We start from the raw sequence: 17,681 nt of genomic DNA, 5'->3' as shown, positions 1-17,681 counted from the left end.
TCTTGTGTGCGCCTCCACACTGAATCACGGCTCTGGTCTCCCACTCTAACGGAATTCATTCAATGGCCCAATCTGCATCAAAATAGCCCCAATGAGGTGTTAACAGTCTTACCACTTACATTTGAAGGAATAGCCAGCCACCGTTTGTAAAATTTGGGTATTTTATAACATTAAGATTATCGACTTACTCCCACTTGAGCTTGTTTTTGAGCCTAGAGTAAAGGTTCTGTTCCCTCAATCCCATAGCCTTTGACTAGGCAGTCAAAGCTCTGTTCAAGATCAGCTTCGCTTGTTTTCTATCTATCACTTTCGTGATTTAAAGTCATTGAAGTAATACTGTAATCAGATTTCACAAGGCCAACCCACGAATAAAAGAGCACACATTTAGGGGGAACACACACTGGAGGATTCTGAAGCTGACCTGGCCTAGTACCCTTTATCTCATCTTCTTTTTCTCATTCCTGACAATAATAATGACTACAACAATCACAATGATGACGATTATTGACCTTACTTAGTATTAATACTTACTTACAGTGCTCTTTTTGATTAACCACGATAGTTCCTATACCATCTAATGCCATGTTACTTGCTTACTTTTTTTTTTTTGAGACGAAGTCTCGCTCTTTCACCCAGGCTGGAGTGCAGTGGCGCAATCTCGGCTCACTGCAGGCTCCGCCCCCCGGGGTTCACGCCATTCTCCTGCCTCAGCCTCCCGTGTAGCTGGGACTACAGGCGCCTGCCACCGCGCCCGGCTAATTTTTTGTATCTTTAGTAGAGATGGGGTTTCACCGTGTTAGCCAGGATGGTCTACCGTAGCTATCCAGTGGGGGAGAATGAGACAGCTATAAAGATACCAGCCACTGAACATTCCATCAAGGGATCCCAGAGAAGACACATCCCTCCACTACTTGCTTCTTGGTTCATACTAAAACCAGGGAACTAAAGTATCAGCAAGGGCCCCTGGAGGTTACTCTCATGTGAATGTCCAAAGCACTGGAGCAGCGTTGGCCAATACATTCTGTGATGATGCCGTGTATACAGTGACATGCCCTGTCTATGCACTGACCAATACAGTGTAGCTACTGTGGCCTTGGAATGTGGCTGGTGGGACAGCAGAACCCAAGTTTTGGCTGTAATCATTTTAATTAATTAAAATAAAATTGCCACACATGGCTCATGTCTACCATATTCAATGCTGCAGCTTTAGATACCTGCCCGCCCTATGAGTTTTTGTCTCGGTTCTTAAAGGCTGGGCCCTGATCATTCTCAAAACTCTGTCTATGTTCAAAGCACCTGAGAATGTAGGAAACATGCCATCTCCTAGTAAGGGGGCGCTTCCTATGTCATTGTAGCTACAGAGGAAAGCCAAAGTGGCCTCTTAGAGAACACTGAGTGTTCCTCTGCAGCTAGCAGGGGTCAGTGAATTTGGAACAGGGTCCCCAGAGGCTGGTGTGAACACACTCCAGGCAGCTAAGCCACAAGCAAAGAGCTAAAAACAGAAATTCTGATTGGCTTGAAAGACTATCTTGAAAAACAACAACAGTGGAATGAAACCAGTGGGTGTCTTTTCAGCCTTAGGCAACCACTGGCCAAAAAGAACAGAACTAATTGCTTACTTAAAAGGAAAAGGGAAAGAAAAAAAAAGAAAGAAAATATGAGAAAACAGTGAAATCAGAAAATATCCAAGGAATGTAAGCAGTTTCCACAGGCCCTTCTAATCATAGGGCCCGTGTTGGGTACTTCAACATGGCTAGCTCCTCTCCCATCCACCTTTCTCTTCACCCTGATGCCCCCCACACTTGACAGAGACACCGCCTTTCTTAAATTTCATTACTTCTGTTTGCCTGTCTCATAAGGGGATGAAGCATATGGCAGACGCTCGTGAAGAGTGGGACAGTCCCCTCTGTGGATGGCAAAGTGTGGCACACAACAGGCCTTCAGGCTGACTCCGTGGGCGCCAGCCGCTCTGAACCCATTAGCAGTTGCTCTGCCCCCAACCAAGCCAGCTGCTTCCCTTCTCCCCAATCCCCTCAGGGCCTCCCCTGTCCTTTTTTTTTTTTTTTTCTATGAAGAAGAAGAAAGGACCACCCTGAACAGAAAGGGCTTTCTCTCCTCTCCTGCTCAAAGCCCAATATCAAACTCGGTAAGGAGAAGGAAAATGGGAAATACAGAGAACAGTTCATAAAGTCATCAGAGGATAGAGGGAAGGGCTCTGAGAACAATATTATGATTTTGTTTCCTGGAGGCAGGTTACAAGTGCCACTTTCCCAAACTTCAGGGATTCCTCTGGAATAGGAAAATAATTATTTTCCCTTTCAATATCTTAAGGGAGGAACAACATTAGATTTAGCAGTTCCTTATGGCCCTAATTTTCTCTCTGTCCCCATCCATTCAGCCAAAGGTTGGAATTCTGCCCACTTTGTGAGCTTGCTCTGAAAAGCCCTCCCAAACCACAGGGTGTAATGAATCAACTGGAAGGAGGACAAAGACTAGAATTCCCAACCAGTAGCAAGGGTCAACCATAGGGGATTTTGGGTGAAGGCCAGGACTGGACGAGGAGGAGGCGGTGGTGAATGGGTGAAGAAACAGAGGTCCAGACCAGGGTCAAAGGGAGGTCACTTAAGCTCCCCTAGAGCTGTGACTCAGTAATTGGTGGCCTTGTGGCCTGGGTAGGGCTGCCCTCAGACACTCCCAGAGAAAATATGCTTAGAAGAGTACAAGGGAGGAGGCCAGATCATTAGAATGAACCTGAGGACAGACACTGAATAAGAGCCAGCCAACCTCCCCAGCCTGCAGAGGACCCCGGCTAGATCCTTTTATTCAAAGTGCCTCTGCTGAGGTACATACCACACAGACACACACACACCCATGCACAGAAACCTCAAACACACTCATGCACACACACATTAACACTAGAATACCCACACCTACACAGACCCCACAAACCTTCTTTACATTCAGATAAAACATGGGGGTTGGGAACAACCATGAATTAATTGGGTGCAGTCTCAAAGGAGTGGAAATGAAATGAAAAATCCAGGCTGGCTTATAAAAATAAGTATTTTTTCCCAACGTGCAGGAGGCTCATTATATTAATTAAACATTATTGCAGCGAACAGAGAAGGGAGGGTGATTAAGGCTGGACTGGGGTAAGTGTTCTCTTCTTTTGCCTGAGGCCGTGGTGATCTTCAGATATTAATCTCTCTGAGCACTCAAATGCTGAAGAGATAAACACTTGAAATATGAAAATGTTTTTCTCCGGATCAGGCACTGTGACCCTCCGGGGAAGCAAGTGTGGACTGTGTCAGGAGGCCAGCTCTGAGTGCTCTCCTAGCATCTGTCCCACTGCCCCCACCGGGAAGAAGGGACACGCCAGTGCTTGGGGTGAGAAGCAGTTCTAAGGAAGCCTGCAGAAGGGAAGGTGCCTTTCCCTCTTCTATTTTCTAGCCTTTTCCTATTGTACCCTGCCAAACTGATCTACTAAATTTCCAGAATTCACCCCTCTCCTCTCCAGTGCTTATGGAGGTCTCAGGTCCAGGCCAGAGGTACGGGAGAATTCAAAGTCATTCAGTGCTGTGCTAGAGCCAAGGTGTACCAGCTTGTGAGAGCTGCTTGTCAAGTGTTTTGCAAGCCAGTTGTTAAATGTATTCATTAGTAAAAATTATATAAAGCTATAATTCAATAAATTGTATTAAAAAACAAAGGTAACAAATCCTCAAAACTCAACACTTGCTAGTTATCTTAATACATTTCGTCAGTAGCTATACTTCTGGAGTCATTTGTGTCTACTGTATTTGCACAATAGGGAAAAAAATATATATAATGCTCTATTACTGACTTCTCAACTCCATCTCCATCGATGTTGTGTTGGTAGCTTAAGCTGAGCTATGGTAAGGGTATTTACACCACTGAAAATGACAAACATTAAAAAGCAGTTGTTTTTTTTTTTAATCCCTAAAAAGCCTATTGTTAAACATTTACCATCATACTGCTGTGAAAGCACGTAACAGCGGAGATAGCAGACAACTCTTGCTACCTGTTTAGAAGGGATAGAGGCAACCCCTTCTTGTCAGCAGTGCCAGGAGAAGCTTCTGAAATCTGGCTTTCTGAAACTAAAAGGGTGGGCTTAACAATGTATCCAGGACTTAGAGCAATACTCTTCTAGAGGCCAAGTGCCAGGCAGCTCTGCTAGATACCCATGGGCGTGGCAGCATTTTGGTCCCTCAAATTGACTTGGTGTAGAAGCAATGGCAACCTCAGGATGTATAAATCAAACTCAAGGCCAGTCATCTCCCAACGAGCCATTTTAGGAACAGTACCCAGCTCAAAGTTGACAAGGGGCTCTGTGATAATAGCAGTGGGTGCTGGCTATGGGAACAAGAGGACACTGACTCGCCCCATCTCCTAGGGCCTCCCAATTGTCCCTTCTTTCTTTCTCCTCTTTCTTCTATCTTGGCTTCCCCCTCTCCCTCCCAGCTTCCAGGCTGTGCTATAATCAGAAGAGAGGCTGGGAACCACCAACTGGCTATTCTTTGAGGTGACGTCTTGAGCAAAGACTGTGGTGGTTTGTGGGCAAAGAATAGAGGATTGCTGTGCGGTGGGAAGTTATGAAGCTTGTAAGGGAATCTGGGGTTGAAGTATGTGGAACAGGCTAACCTTAACTCTTTCATCTCTTCAGTCACAGCTGGCTTACCTGGAAACGTCCGGTCATTCGGGCTGGAGCTGCTGGCCCAGGTGGTCCGGAGCCACTTGGCATGGTCATACATCCAACCACAGGGCTCCTCGGGGAAATCAAAGTTGCAATTGAATCCCGAAGGGAGCTGCAAATCTTTGTCTAAAAGGGGAAAACAATAACCCAAAGGAAGGCAAATGAAATGGGTTCAGAGAACAGCCACAGCGGTACTATTTAAATGGCTGGCAAGGCCTGAGTGGAGAGCAGAGAAAGAAGTGGCTTCCTTTGCTTATTCATTTAACTCATTTTGGCGATCGCTGGCTTTCGGGTCAGGCTTTGGTCTCATCCTTCCCAGGCATGAAAGCCAAGTCTGCCAGTGGTTCCCATAGTAAGCAATTATAAATGAGGCCACCAAATGGCTTCAGGCTCTAATCAGCCTCTTCTGTCCACCTCGGAGAGCAGACAAATGTGAAAATTGCTGTTCCCTAAATGCCAGAGAAGAATGTCTCCCCAGTGCCCTGGTGGAAGGCTGGCTCCCAAAAAAAGTATTATCTCATCTCCTGCCAACCTGGCTCTCAGAGGAGATGGGGCAGCCCATTAGCATCCAGAGAGACTGAAATCCCTGGGAGGTTCTGCCCAGTGAGGAGAAAGTGACCTCAGAAACAAGGCAGGCTTGTTTGCTACACTTCACCTCTTTGTGATCCGTCTCTATTTCTGAAGACTGGGACAGTCCAGCATCTCCATGGGGAGGTAGGCCCGGTGGGAAATTTGGCATGGTAAGAGCAAATCGAAGGGACCAGACCAGCCAGCTGCTCAGCTCAGTGCTGACCAGGAGGAAAAATAATTTCCCATCGTGCTGAATCCTTGGAGGCTGTGACCCCGGGAGTTGGAGAATGCTTTCCCTATGGGAATCCAGGAACTAATGACACAATGGTGTCCTGTCTGCTTTGGTGGTTCACCTGCCTGAGCCTGAAGACAGAACCAAGAGAGTTTCTTCTGAGGTTCTACCCAGCTCCAAAAATCCAGTATGAGCTCATGCCAAATATGTGACTAAGTGGGGGTGGTGTGGAGGTGGGGAAAGAGGAAATGGGAACCCAAATTTGGTTGTTGGCCGGCAGTGCCTGCGGAGACAGCGGAAAAATGTTGGCTAATGTTGGTAGCAGGGAGGAAGTGGGGTCTCTGCCCTTCTCACTTCCCTTCCCAGGGTTCTTAGAGAGGAATTTCCCTGGGGAAGGCTTAGCATGCAGGTTAGGAAGTCTAAAGGGAGCCACAGACTGGTAGAAACAAATTACTCACCCTAGGGGTGAGGAGGGCTCACCTCACAGGGGGCAGGGCACTGCTGGCATCAGAGGGAGAAGGAAGATTGCCACCAGGCCCTGTAAATGCCTTCCCTTTCCAGGACAGGATATTTAATGTTTGCCCACCCTTGGCCAAAGTCAGCTTGAGTTTAGAAGAGACACATGGAATCTATTACAGGAGCATCAACCTGTGGCTTGGAAAAGTCAGCCCTTAGCCCTTACCATCCCCTTCTCCTGACAATTTCTGAATTTCTATTTTTCCCTTCAAAAATATGAAGTAATTCAATATAGCATAAGTCCTCTGTAATGTTTACATGTATACTGTATCTCAGGAACCAAATTCTACAAAAAAAAAACTTTTGCAAAAGAAAAGGGAGGAACCATCAAAGAAACCTCAAATGAAACAAACCACTAGAAACGGGAAAATCAGATTAAAAATAAACTTCTGAAATTTTGCAGCAGAACCCTTAACTTTTCCTTTGATTGTCATTTAGCTAGAACCCCCACTCCAGGTTCCCTGACAAGCTAACTCTGTAAATCCAATATCGTATATTAACTCCCTATGCATTCCACTTTTGGCTCTCAAACTATCTGAAACATGGCTTGGAAGATTCTCCAAGTCTCCTGCTTCTCTCCATAAAACAAAAATAAGTTCATTAAAATGTCAGAATTCTGTATTCAACTAACTCCGACCAACAGTGTCCCCCACCCACACAATAATACGAAAGCACAATCCCCAAAGCATATGCACTAAATTATTGCTTTTTCAGTCACATAACTTCAGCATTTATTCTTGGCTTTCCTCCCATTCTTCTTTGTAGCCATTTTCTGGAGTCATCCGCTCCATCAGTGCAGTTCCTCTGTCAAATGGCTGTGCTTGCAGGTTCCACAGATTTTGCCATCTACCTACATCTTTATGTCTCCATCACTTCTCTAGTCTCTTTGCCAATCTTCCCTCATTTTGTTTAATGAACATTTAATAATGATCGGTAATTTACTGTAAGTTGAGGCTGTCAAGCTTTAACATTCTAGCCAAAATGGCAGGTGTTCCAAAATTTGTGGTTTCTTATAAATGTCCTCATACTTGGTGACTTTAGCAGTATGATTTAAAATGTGACTGACTTTTGGATTCTGCCAATTATTGTTTTTGTCTAACTTGGATATACTCCCAAGATAAATGAAAGGAATTTCCCATGTGATGGGACCCATTCAGAAATGTGGAGCCCCTGAGTTTTGAGGGAATGGTTGAAGATGCCTTTTTACATTTCTGCCTTTGTCTCTGATCTGCACTCCAGTTATAGAGGATACAGTGCACTATCTTATAGAATCATCACTGTTATACTTTTTCAAATTGGTGGCAGTGAAAGACACAGGGAAACACAATTAAGTCACAGCTAACTGCTGGATTAACCCAACTATCGCGCTCCATCACCCAGATGACTGCCATATCTTCACTTGGCTGTAGCATACACACATGGCTTAACAGGAAAAAGTATCAGAGCTGTGAATTCTAAGGATAAGAATGGTTTTCCTTTAGCAGACAAGCAAGATAGTGAGGGCTCAACAAATGAGACTTCTTAAAAGAGGAGTTCTCTTCGGAGTCATCCTTGTCTCACCTGATGTCTAGGTGGGTTCACACCAGTAGGGCTGCACTGGTTGTTACACTACCCAAATGCTTCTACATTGGTTGTAAACAGCCACTGCCCCAAACCCCTAAGTGCCCCCACTTCTCTTACCCCTTCCCTGAGATCCCTTGGATCTCTGATCTGGGGGACCCCCAGGTCCCTGCCCAGCCACAGGCCAGCTCCCACTCTGACTAGTCTGCACCCATGCCACCTGGATGCAATACTTGCTTACCATCCTCAAAGCTGCAGTTCTCCCCACACTCCGTGGCCTCCTCATCGGTGGGATAGGGGGTGGTTGTCTCTTCGCTCTTCACAGTGGGTCCCAGCGTCTCTACCGTGGGCTTGGAGTCTGTGTAAGGGCAAAGGAAGATAAGAGAATGCTGTAGCAGCCTGTGTTGCAACCCAGCAGGAGGAAGATGCCAAACATCTCTAGAGAAGGAAAAGAAGATGCGCACATGTGCATGAAACTCTGAAGTCATGTCTGTGTGCTGTCAATGAAGTCAGGGGCATCGCCATAGTAGAATGAGAATGGTCCTGGGTTGCAGAACCAGCAGTGACAGAGGTAGGGACACAAACCCACATTTTTTACTCCACAGCAGAGGCCCCGAGGTTAGCACAAAAGGCCACGAGACAATAATGGAGAGGGCGACAGGCGACGCTGACTCCAAGGAAGGACCAAAGCACACTCTGGCTCATGTTTGCACAAAACTGGATGGACAGGAATATGGATTTAAAGAGGCTCAGACTCTACATGGTGAAAGTGATTTGGGGCTATGCCTTTAGGTCAGGGTGTGGCAAGTTCAAGTGTTTCCTGGATCCAAACACCTACTGTAAGTGAGGAAAGCAGACGTGGTGGTGAGGGCAGGGGAAGGTTGGAGACAGAGGAGGTGGTGACAGCTGGGATCTTACATGCCTGGTTTAAAGGTGGCCTCCATGACTGGCTCCAGCAGATTGGGGCCTGGAGGGGAGGTGGCCCAGGGTGGCCAGGCCAGGTCTTCCAAATATTTCCCCCTTTTCTTCCCCCAACAAGAAAGCAAAAATCCTTAAGTAAAATCTCCAGACTCTACATGTTGGCAACTTATTAAAAATGTTATACTAAGTAGCACACAATGAACCCTGGCTAGGCCAAACCTGGCTGCAGGCAGGGGGTTTTGACCTCAGCTCTAGGTGATTCATTCACCGATTCATTTGCTTATTTGCTCACGCCCATCATTCATTCAGCAACTATTGAGGGAGTGAATGGAGCTATGAGTCAGGCCCTGGGTGGGGTGAAAGGGGTTCTGGAAACTGGTGCTCAAGTCCATGTGTTTTGGGGTGGTGTCTTCATCCCGGAGCTGTCCTCCCAACAGGATGCCGGTGCCTTGTCCCTCTCATTTCTACACATGCTCCTTTGCACTACTGTATGTGATTAGGTGCCTTTGTCAGGCACCGTTCAGGATACCATTTAATAAAGCCAGGAGCTGGAGGAAATTGCTAAATACGCTGAATAGCTTTCTCACGGTCGACTTCCCACCTTTCTGCTATTAAATACTACGCACATAACCTTTCATACTTCCCTTTGCTGTGTCTGCCTTTTGCTCACAGTAAATAGCAAATAACCTCGAAGCGTCCTAATTTGTAAGTTCAAATTTGTCACTGTGTCATAGACACTCGATTGTAAAGCAAACTATAGGGCAGTAAGGCAAAACATAATTATCTGAAACACAAACAAACCAACTAACAGGTGAAGCAGCCCTGTCAAAGTATTTAGCTGCAGCAGCTCAGCCCAGCCCAGCCCATTATTTTTCCTGTTATCCTTTGGGATAGGGATGAAGAAGTGAACCAAAGATGAGTGGGAGAAACAGATGGAAATTCGAAAAGCAAACATAGCCACATGACCTATGGAGAACAGTTTCTGGAAATGTTAGGTAGCAAAATGGGTCAGCTGATTGGTGTAGAGAATGTTAAACCCAGGGGCCAATGAGGCACCAGAGGGCAGGGCAGGGCGTGTAAATGAAAGTGGAGGAACGGCAGGCACGGAGGCCTCGGTGTTTATACTGTTTGTACTGTGTTTGTACTGGGCGCTCCAAGGTAACTGCCCATCAAACAGCAACGCTCCCCCTGAAATTGAAACCAGATGTCAGAGACTTCAAAGGAAAGGAGGCTGGGCAGAGGGGAACGCTCCTCAACTCCGATCTTCCAAGGAATGGCCAGGCAGGGCTTTGAAATAAGAAACCTGTCGCTGACCATCACCGGTGTAATTTGCGGCAGGTTGGGGTTGGGGAGCAATGAGGGAAAGAGGTCATTAGCAACTGTCCCACTGGCCAGACTGGGAGGGCGTGGCACCAAAGGGCAAGTGATGGGGGGAAGAATGAGGTGGACTTCATCCCACTGAGTGACCTCTGGCAAGTGACTTCTACCCGCTGGGGCTGTTTCCTTGTCTATGAAAGAGGAATTGGCCCAGGTCTGTGATATTTCCCAAACCACGCACGCTCTCATCATTGGGTTGTGGAATCCATCGAATAGGTCATGACCAGCATTTAAAACATATCGACTATAATATTTTGGAGTGCACTTCCATGGTTAAGATGAACATTGCTTTGGGAAGCTTTTGTTTCAGTTACATTTATTTATCGTAACAGGTTTGCTGGGTGCCAGGCAGTAGTCTAAGTATTTCATATCCATTCATTCATTTAATCCTCATAATGACCCTACAGGGTGTAGACAGATTATTGTCATCTCCATTTTTCAGCGAAGATAACCAAGGCGCTGAGAGACTAACTTTTCTGAGGTTATGCCGCCAGTGAGTGGCAGGGGCAGGACTTGAACTTGGCAATCTGTCTCCAGAGTCCAAGCACTTACACATACACCGTACCCCGTATACACCACTGTGTGTGAGTGCTTATAAGTGAAGCGGGTTGTGAAGGAGAATTATTTTAAATTGTGTATCATGGGCAGAAATGTGTGAAAGCCACTGGCTTACAAGCTCCTGGATCCCCTACAGCGCTGAGCCCCTGATTCCGGGGCACATAAATGAAGCCAGCTTGTATCGGGGGGAGGTTTTCTGCACCTGTGAGAGGACAGGTGACACATGTTTAGCAGGCTGCAGGGAACTTTGGCCTCATCCCCAGGTAATGGGGAGTAAAGTGTCTTCCTATGAAGATGTGTTCGCTGGGGCTGCCTTCAATTCAAAAGTGAGGAGGCTAATTTGGGCCCAATTCCCAGCTTGTGTGCCTCAACAGGGCTCCTCTGCACTGCCGTAGCCAGCACACAGGCAGCATTTTTCTCCCTGGGAGCCAAAAGCACTTCTCTGACATGCCTTTATTAGTCCTTCATGCCATCCTGCCGGCTGAGCCGGTGACAGGTACGGCACAGACAGGAACATGGGGATACCTGGGGCCCTGGCGGAGGAGGGCAGGATAGCTCAGGCTGGTGGCTGCTCCTGCTGGCATCAGGCTCAGTCCCTGAGCCCCAGTGGCTCCCACAAACTCCTTTTGGCAGGCAGTGAGTGAGCTCCAGGTAAGATCTGGTGCCAGCTCTGCTGAGGGAGGAGGGCCGGTGCCCCAAGGAACAGAAGGTAGGGCCTGACTCAGAAGGGCAGGGCCCTCCCTTGGAAATCAGGAAGGCTGGGCGCCCTCCGTGGGCCTCACCCTCATTTGGGAGAATGAGAGGTGTTCCCCCAGGCCTGGGCCACCTGGCAGGAATGAGCAGGACAATGAGAAGGAGTCCTGCCCCCATCAGCTCCCTGCAACACGGTCCCTCCTGAACAAATAAATGCCTTTTACAGATGTGGCTCCAAAATGAAAATGAAGTCTCTTAGCCACTGACATCTGGAGGCCAGATTCAGACATAAACCGATTACTTTATTATCATGAGGGGTTTTTTTCTTCCCTAAATCAACAGCCACAGCCCTCTGGCCCGAAGAGCCAGGGTCTAATTGAATTTGGGTGGGTGGTGTGTGGTTATGATTTGTTTTTGAGAGACTCGGGTTGGAGAACTGAAATGATCCCTTAAAAAAGACGGAGTACATCCCTCGAGAAACTGTCCCGAGTCCAGAGGCTGCGGTACCCGTGGTCTGAGGCAGGAGAACATGGCAGGGATCTGCAGCAATTCCAGCTCCCGGGATGGTTGCCCCCTCCACAGCCCTCCCAGGGCCTCGTGGGATGTCAGGGTCAGAGGACCAAGTGGGTGAGATGCAAAGAGGAGGAAATGTCATCTTACCTGTCCAGTCACAGCCCAGCACCTCCAGCCGCATCCCAATCCCCGCCGGCGACCACCTCTCCGGGTATACCCGCACATACTGCGCCGGAATGGGGTCGAACCTTCGGATGTCAGGGGTGTCATAGTGCATGTTCCCTTCGAACAGCTGCAGGGAGAGAGGTCACTCAGCCCTTCTGGTGTGAGACCCAGTCCCTATCACCTTCTTCCCTTTCCTTCCCCTTCTCCTCCCGGCCCCACACGTCCTGCTAGGAAGGCAGCTTACTAGTTGATTGCTGGTCACTGGGACATTCTGATCCACGCGAGCTTCAGTTTCAGACCAAGGATTTTATTCATTTGGAAGGTGGTTAGGGACCCAGAATTATGGAAAATAGGAAGTAAACAAAGGTGGCAATTTCCAGGTTGTGTCTTTTACCTGGTGACTGAAATGGAGTATCAGGGGAAGAATTTGGCTCCAACTGTGTTTTCAGCTGACTTTGGCTAGAGAGAGGGGAAGGCAGTTTGGGTGATCTTTGACCGTTCTGAATTCCTGGTCTACCGGGAAAGGGACACTTCTTTTTCTAATGCGTGAAAGCCTCAACTGAGGTAGCCCAAGCTGACTGATAGTTCCTAGCTCACTGAGAACCTTACCGGAAAATGACCCCTAGGCCAGTGACACTGTCTTCTGGTCACACATAGATAGTCTTAGGCTGTTTCCCAAACTTTTGTTTAGGGAAAGCACTCCTGTCAAAAGAAACCTCACACGGAGCCCCAGTACACAAAACTGATGATGCGGGGAGCAGGGGGCTGCTTTGGTGGAGCAGGGTGGAGGACCAGCCTAGAGTACACTTGGAGACATTCATCCAGGGGAAGGACAGGAGTGGGTGGCCAGGGCCTGCAGCTGATTAGACCCCAGGAATTCTGCAGGACCACTCCAGTTTTCAGGATGCCCTGGGTCCACAATTCTGAACCGGAAGCACTGTCTCGGATAGGGCTGTCTCCCACGATGGCAAAGAACAACTTCTTTCCCAAGAAAAACTAGGCTCAGCTCTCCCTGGGGAAGCCTGCGGTCCAACTTCTGCTCCATCGATGCAAGGTTCCAGTTACCAAGCCCTGAGCCTTTCTAAGCCTCTGGAGTTGAGAGCTGGGAGTTTACCTCAGCATGGCAAAACCTCCAACCCAGCTCTTGCCTCTGTATTCAGAATGGAAACATTTGCTTAGCAAAGGTGGCCCCGAGACATGCAACACTCCCTCCTTTTTTAGGGACCTGTTCTTTTGAGAAAAACAAGGGGTAACGAGATAAGAATCAGAGAGCCTGGCCTGGCCAGGAGATCCAGGGAGGGACAGAGGCATGACGTCTCCTCCCCTTCTGGGGCTCCTTGTGTCTGTGTTGAAGGCTGACCTTCTTCACTCTGGTGGCAGGGGAGTAAGCTGTACTGGCCTGGGCTTCTGGCTCAGGGTGAGTTTCTCTTGCTTCTCCCTTGCCTCAGTTTGAGAGGCAGGAAAGATCTAAGCAGTCAAAACTAGAAGAATACAAAGGAATGCAGCGACATTCAGAAAAACATCGTTATTTTTGGAAGTCAACCTCTAGTTTCTATAGCTTGGCCTCCAAAAACCACATCCCCTTTAGATGTCTGGCCAATTTCAAGGAAACTTTATCTGAAAGAGTGTATAAACAGTGTTGAACTTTATAAAAAGGCAGTGTTCAGTAGGGGTTAGGCATTTGGACTTTGGAGTCAGACTTCTGGTTTCTGAATCGGCTCTATCACAGGTGAACTGTGTGACCATGGGCATGATATCAAGTGTCAGTTTATCATCTCTAAAATGGGAGTGACAAAAAGATCTACTTTGCACGGATGTTGTAACCATTAAAAGAGAGTCCAGGCCGGGCACGGTGGTTCATGCCTATAATCCCAGCACTTTGGGAGGCCGAGGCAAGTGGATCACTTGAGGTCAGGAGTTCGAGACCAGCCTGACCAATATGGTGAAACCCCATCTCTACTAGAAATACAAAAATTAGCGAAGTGTGGTGGGGGGGCACCTGTAATCCCAGCTACTCAGGAGGCTGAGGCTGGAGAATCGCTTGAACCCTGGAGGCGGAGGTTGCAGTGAGCCGAGAACAGGCCACTGCCATTCCAGCCTGGGTGACAGAAACTCCATCTCAAAAACAAACAAACAAAGAGTCAAAAATAAGGTATTTAGCACAGTGCCTGGCACAAAGTAATCTCTCAAGTGATATTTGCTTTATTGGATTTCAGGAGTTGGATGACGACTGTTTAGATGGGACATCATCGGTCTCAACTCCCTGTACCCCACTTAGCCTCCCTGTTGAGGGTAACGTTACAGAGCCCTCCAAGAACAGCCTACCTTTGGCTGCTGGGTCCTGGGGTCCTGAATGTATTCCCAGTCCTTGCCATTTAGGCTGTAGGAGACTTTGAACTTGCGCACAAACGCTCTGGCTTCCACGGCAGTGATACTGTCTCCTCCGCGGGCTCCCTGGATGATGACACCTTTCACTGTCTTGGGTGTTCCCAGATCTACCTGAAGCCACTCCTCACCGGGCTGGGCCTGAGGGATTCGAGGGAACCAGCCCGAGCGGCTGCTGACCAGGCGGGCTGCACTGGGGCTCCAGAGGTATTCCTGGGTGGAAGAGGCGGAGATCTGGGAGTCTGCAATGAGGCCTGAGAGCATCCCCAGCATGTTGGAGCAGGGAGCATCTGCAGAGAGGAGAGGAAGATACAAGAGGTCATGGCTGACACCTGCTAACCAGGGACCACCCCCTATAAGGAGGGAGCTGCAAAAGAGCCCAACTGTCAAATACTAAGTCAGCACTAATTTCTTTGCATGGTGAATGTATACAGCACTGTGGTTAAGAGCCTGGACTCAGAGCTAGACTGCCTGTGTTCATGTTCACTTTGCCACTTACTAGTCAGAGGGCCTTGGGCAAATTATTTAATTGCTCTTTGCCTCAGTTTCTTTAGATCTAAAGGGGAGCTAATAGAGGTGCCTACCTCTTGGGGGCTGTTGCAAGGATTCTGTTAGTTACTAAGAGCTCACAGGACAGTGCCTGGCATATTTAAGTATCCAATGGCCATTAACTATTTGTGCTTACAGCTCTAACCAAGGACTCTCAGAATGTGTGTCTGCACATCCCTGTCGATGACACTAGTCCCCACTGACCCTCTCAGGGAACCGAGCACAGGGGAACTGAGCTAAGCATTGAACTATTTCCTAGTGATTGTTTTGCCAAGTAGAAGGAAACCTTCCTGGCATCAGTATCAGGTCTTTACTTCCCAAATAACTGCTCTTTGCTGCCTTGGATCCTTCCCACATGCTGTTCCCATGACCCAAAATGCTTTTCTCTTCAGTCACCCGCAGACTAACATTTTCTTACCCCCAAGCTCAAGTGTCATATCTGCAGAAAGGCTGTCCCCAAATTTTCAATCCACACTAAATTGGTTTCCCTCAGAGCACCCTATTGTTTTCCTTCATACGCACATTCTAGTTTATCCAGTACTTGCATTTGTTTATTATCTATCTTTTTCACTAGCCTGAAAGTTCTACGATGTCAGAGACCCCATCTGTTTTGTTCCTGTCTCTATGTCCCATTCCCAGTGTGTGCCTGACATATCAGATGTGTGGAACAAATGATTAAGTGGAGAATGCATGAATAAATGATGTCAGGCAAGGCAGGGTCTATAGTCAATGTGCATTTCACACTTGCAAACTGAGCTATGGATAAAAAAGATCCTCCAGGTTGTTCAAAATCCCTGGTTCTCTCCTTTCAATCTTCCAGAGAATGACTCTACCTAAATCTTTGCTGATTAGCCTGGAACAGCAACAGGGAAGGGACAGAAAATAGTCCCCTAGACAGGATTAGCATAAACCGATCCCATTAAAAGAAAACAGGTCTTTGTGTAAATGTGGTAAGAGCAGAGAATTTGAATTGAGAAAATGTGGGTTCAGATCCTGGCTTGTCACCTCCTAGTTGGATGACTTTGGGCAAGCTATTTAGCCTCTTTGAGTCTTGGTTTCCTCATCAGTCCCTGGCCCACCTTACCTCACAGGGTTGTTAGAAAGCGTGGGCAAGATGATAAACAAGAAAGGCATGTGGAGATGCAGAGACTGTGCAAACACAAGGTGTTTTAACTAGAAGCCTCAAACAGGGTCAGACCTTGGAATACTCCCTATGAGAGCTGGAATGATTAGGGGAAAGGCACGTGGATGGATGTACACTGAAGACACTTCCGGGTCAAAGAGGCAACTTGCCTGCCCTGGGCTGAGCCCACAAGATAAAGGGGATTGGTCTGTCCATAAATTTCTGGGGCTAATTCAGCCATCATCATCTCCCATCTGCACCCCCTGCATTAGCCTCCTATAATGTCCCAACTCCCACTCTGGTCTTCTCCAATCTACATGCCTTGGGTTTCAGCCCACAAGCTGTGTCCATACCCCTCACTTCCTCTTTTGGTCCCTCTTGCCACCGTGCCATTGAGAAAGCTGTGACCATTGTCTGGTGCACTTTCCCTCCCCTCTTCACCAGGTAATGTCTGTTGTTTGCCTTCTAACCTCACCTCAATCATCACCTCCTCAAAGAAGTCCTCCTTGAGCTCCTAGGCTGGGTCAAATCCCCTGCAATGTACTTCCAAGGACCATAAGCCTCTATTTCCAGACATTGATCATAGTTTTGATTTTATATTTATTTATGAGTTTATCAGTATGTGTGCCCAATTTGTCCATATGCCCACACAGAACAGAGTCTGTTGTGCCCACCTTTGTGTCCACAGCACCATGCACAGCTCTTGGCCCCCGGTTGAGGCAGCAGAGAGTGTTATTTGAAAGCAAGGGCTTTGGACTGAAACTGCCTAGATTCAAACCGTGGCTCTACCACTTACTGGTGAGTGACCTAGCTCTTTAAGTCTTGGTTTCCTCATCTGTAAAGTGAGGAGAATAATACCCATAGACTCCTTATGAGGATAATACAATATGTTACATCTTAGGTGCTTAGAATGGCATCTGTACCTAGTTAGCATTCCATAAATGTTAGCTATTAATAGAAATCGTAGATGCTTAATAAATATATACTGAATGAATGAATGAAAAGACAAACTCTGGTAGGACTTGAGTCCTTGAACCAGTCTTTCTGGGAAGGTCATGTGGTGCAGTCATGCTGTCTGCAGGGAGTTGAAAGGGCGCAGAACCTAGGACTCAATCAGCACCCCAACCTCATTGGAGCCCCCACCTCACCTGTGACCCGGCAGCCGAAGAGCTCCAGCCGGAGGGCGATACCCGAGTGCCAGGTCTGAGGGCGGATTCTAACAAACCTTGTCAGCAGCGGAGCGTGGAGCTTGTTCAGAACCACCTCGGATGCATCGTTGTTGGCTTGAAATACCTGTAGCGTAAGATGCAAAACCATGTTATTGAAACCCTTGTTTGTAGTTCAGCCACTTGAGCTGTCTTTGGAGGGGATGGGAAAGTTCTGTCAAATTTTCTTTCCCTCAAGCTTAAAAATAATCAGTGGGTGTGTTGTTTTGGGCTTTTTAAAGAAACACTGTAAAAAAAATTAATTTCTCACACTGTTCTACTTGAAAATTATCAGTGGTCTTCCCAGAAACTTTTAGAGGGAAGGAAAATTTTGCCTCCAGGCTGAGAGCAGGCAGAAGAAGGAAAACACTTGAGAAGCTAAGAAAGAAAGAGAAAAGTAGAATAGCTGTTTAAAATAAAGTAAAAATATCATCTTTTAGGGCTACCAGACCTCACTCCCTAGCTTGAACTTGACACTCCCTCTCCCTCATGTTGCAGGCACCTAGGAATATTTGCAGAGCATTTTCTAATTGCAAAGTGCTTCACGGTTGTTTTTGTTAGTTACTTGATGCCATCCTACCCATAAGCGGGCGAGATGATGAG

At 47.4% G+C, this 17,681-nt stretch overlaps 1 protein-coding gene across 4 annotated transcripts in view; it reads right to left on the bottom strand.

The window, feature by feature from the left end:
• Window positions 1–17,681, bottom strand: part of NRP2 (neuropilin 2) — a 115,907-nt gene that overhangs the window by 40,388 nt on the left and 57,838 nt on the right. For all 4 annotated transcript variants that reach the window (XM_003253975.3, XM_012501322.2, XM_003253977.3 and 1 more), the window contains 5 exons: window positions 17,022–17,166; window positions 14,142–14,491; window positions 11,799–11,943; window positions 7,831–7,947; window positions 4,697–4,837 (listed from right to left, as the gene is read on the bottom strand). In XM_003253975.3, the coding sequence (XP_003254023.1) occupies window positions 4,697–4,837; window positions 7,831–7,947; window positions 11,799–11,943; window positions 14,142–14,491; window positions 17,022–17,166 (898 nt within the window). The remainder of the gene's footprint in view (window positions 1–4,696; window positions 4,838–7,830; window positions 7,948–11,798; window positions 11,944–14,141; window positions 14,492–17,021; window positions 17,167–17,681) is intronic.

Source organism: Nomascus leucogenys, chromosome 22a (genome assembly GCF_006542625.1).
Source record: "Nomascus leucogenys isolate Asia chromosome 22a, Asia_NLE_v1, whole genome shotgun sequence".
Lineage (NCBI taxonomy): Eukaryota > Metazoa > Chordata > Mammalia > Primates > Hylobatidae > Nomascus > Nomascus leucogenys.
Note: the sequence above shows the minus strand (reverse complement) of the source record. Positions and strands in the feature narration are given on the sequence as shown.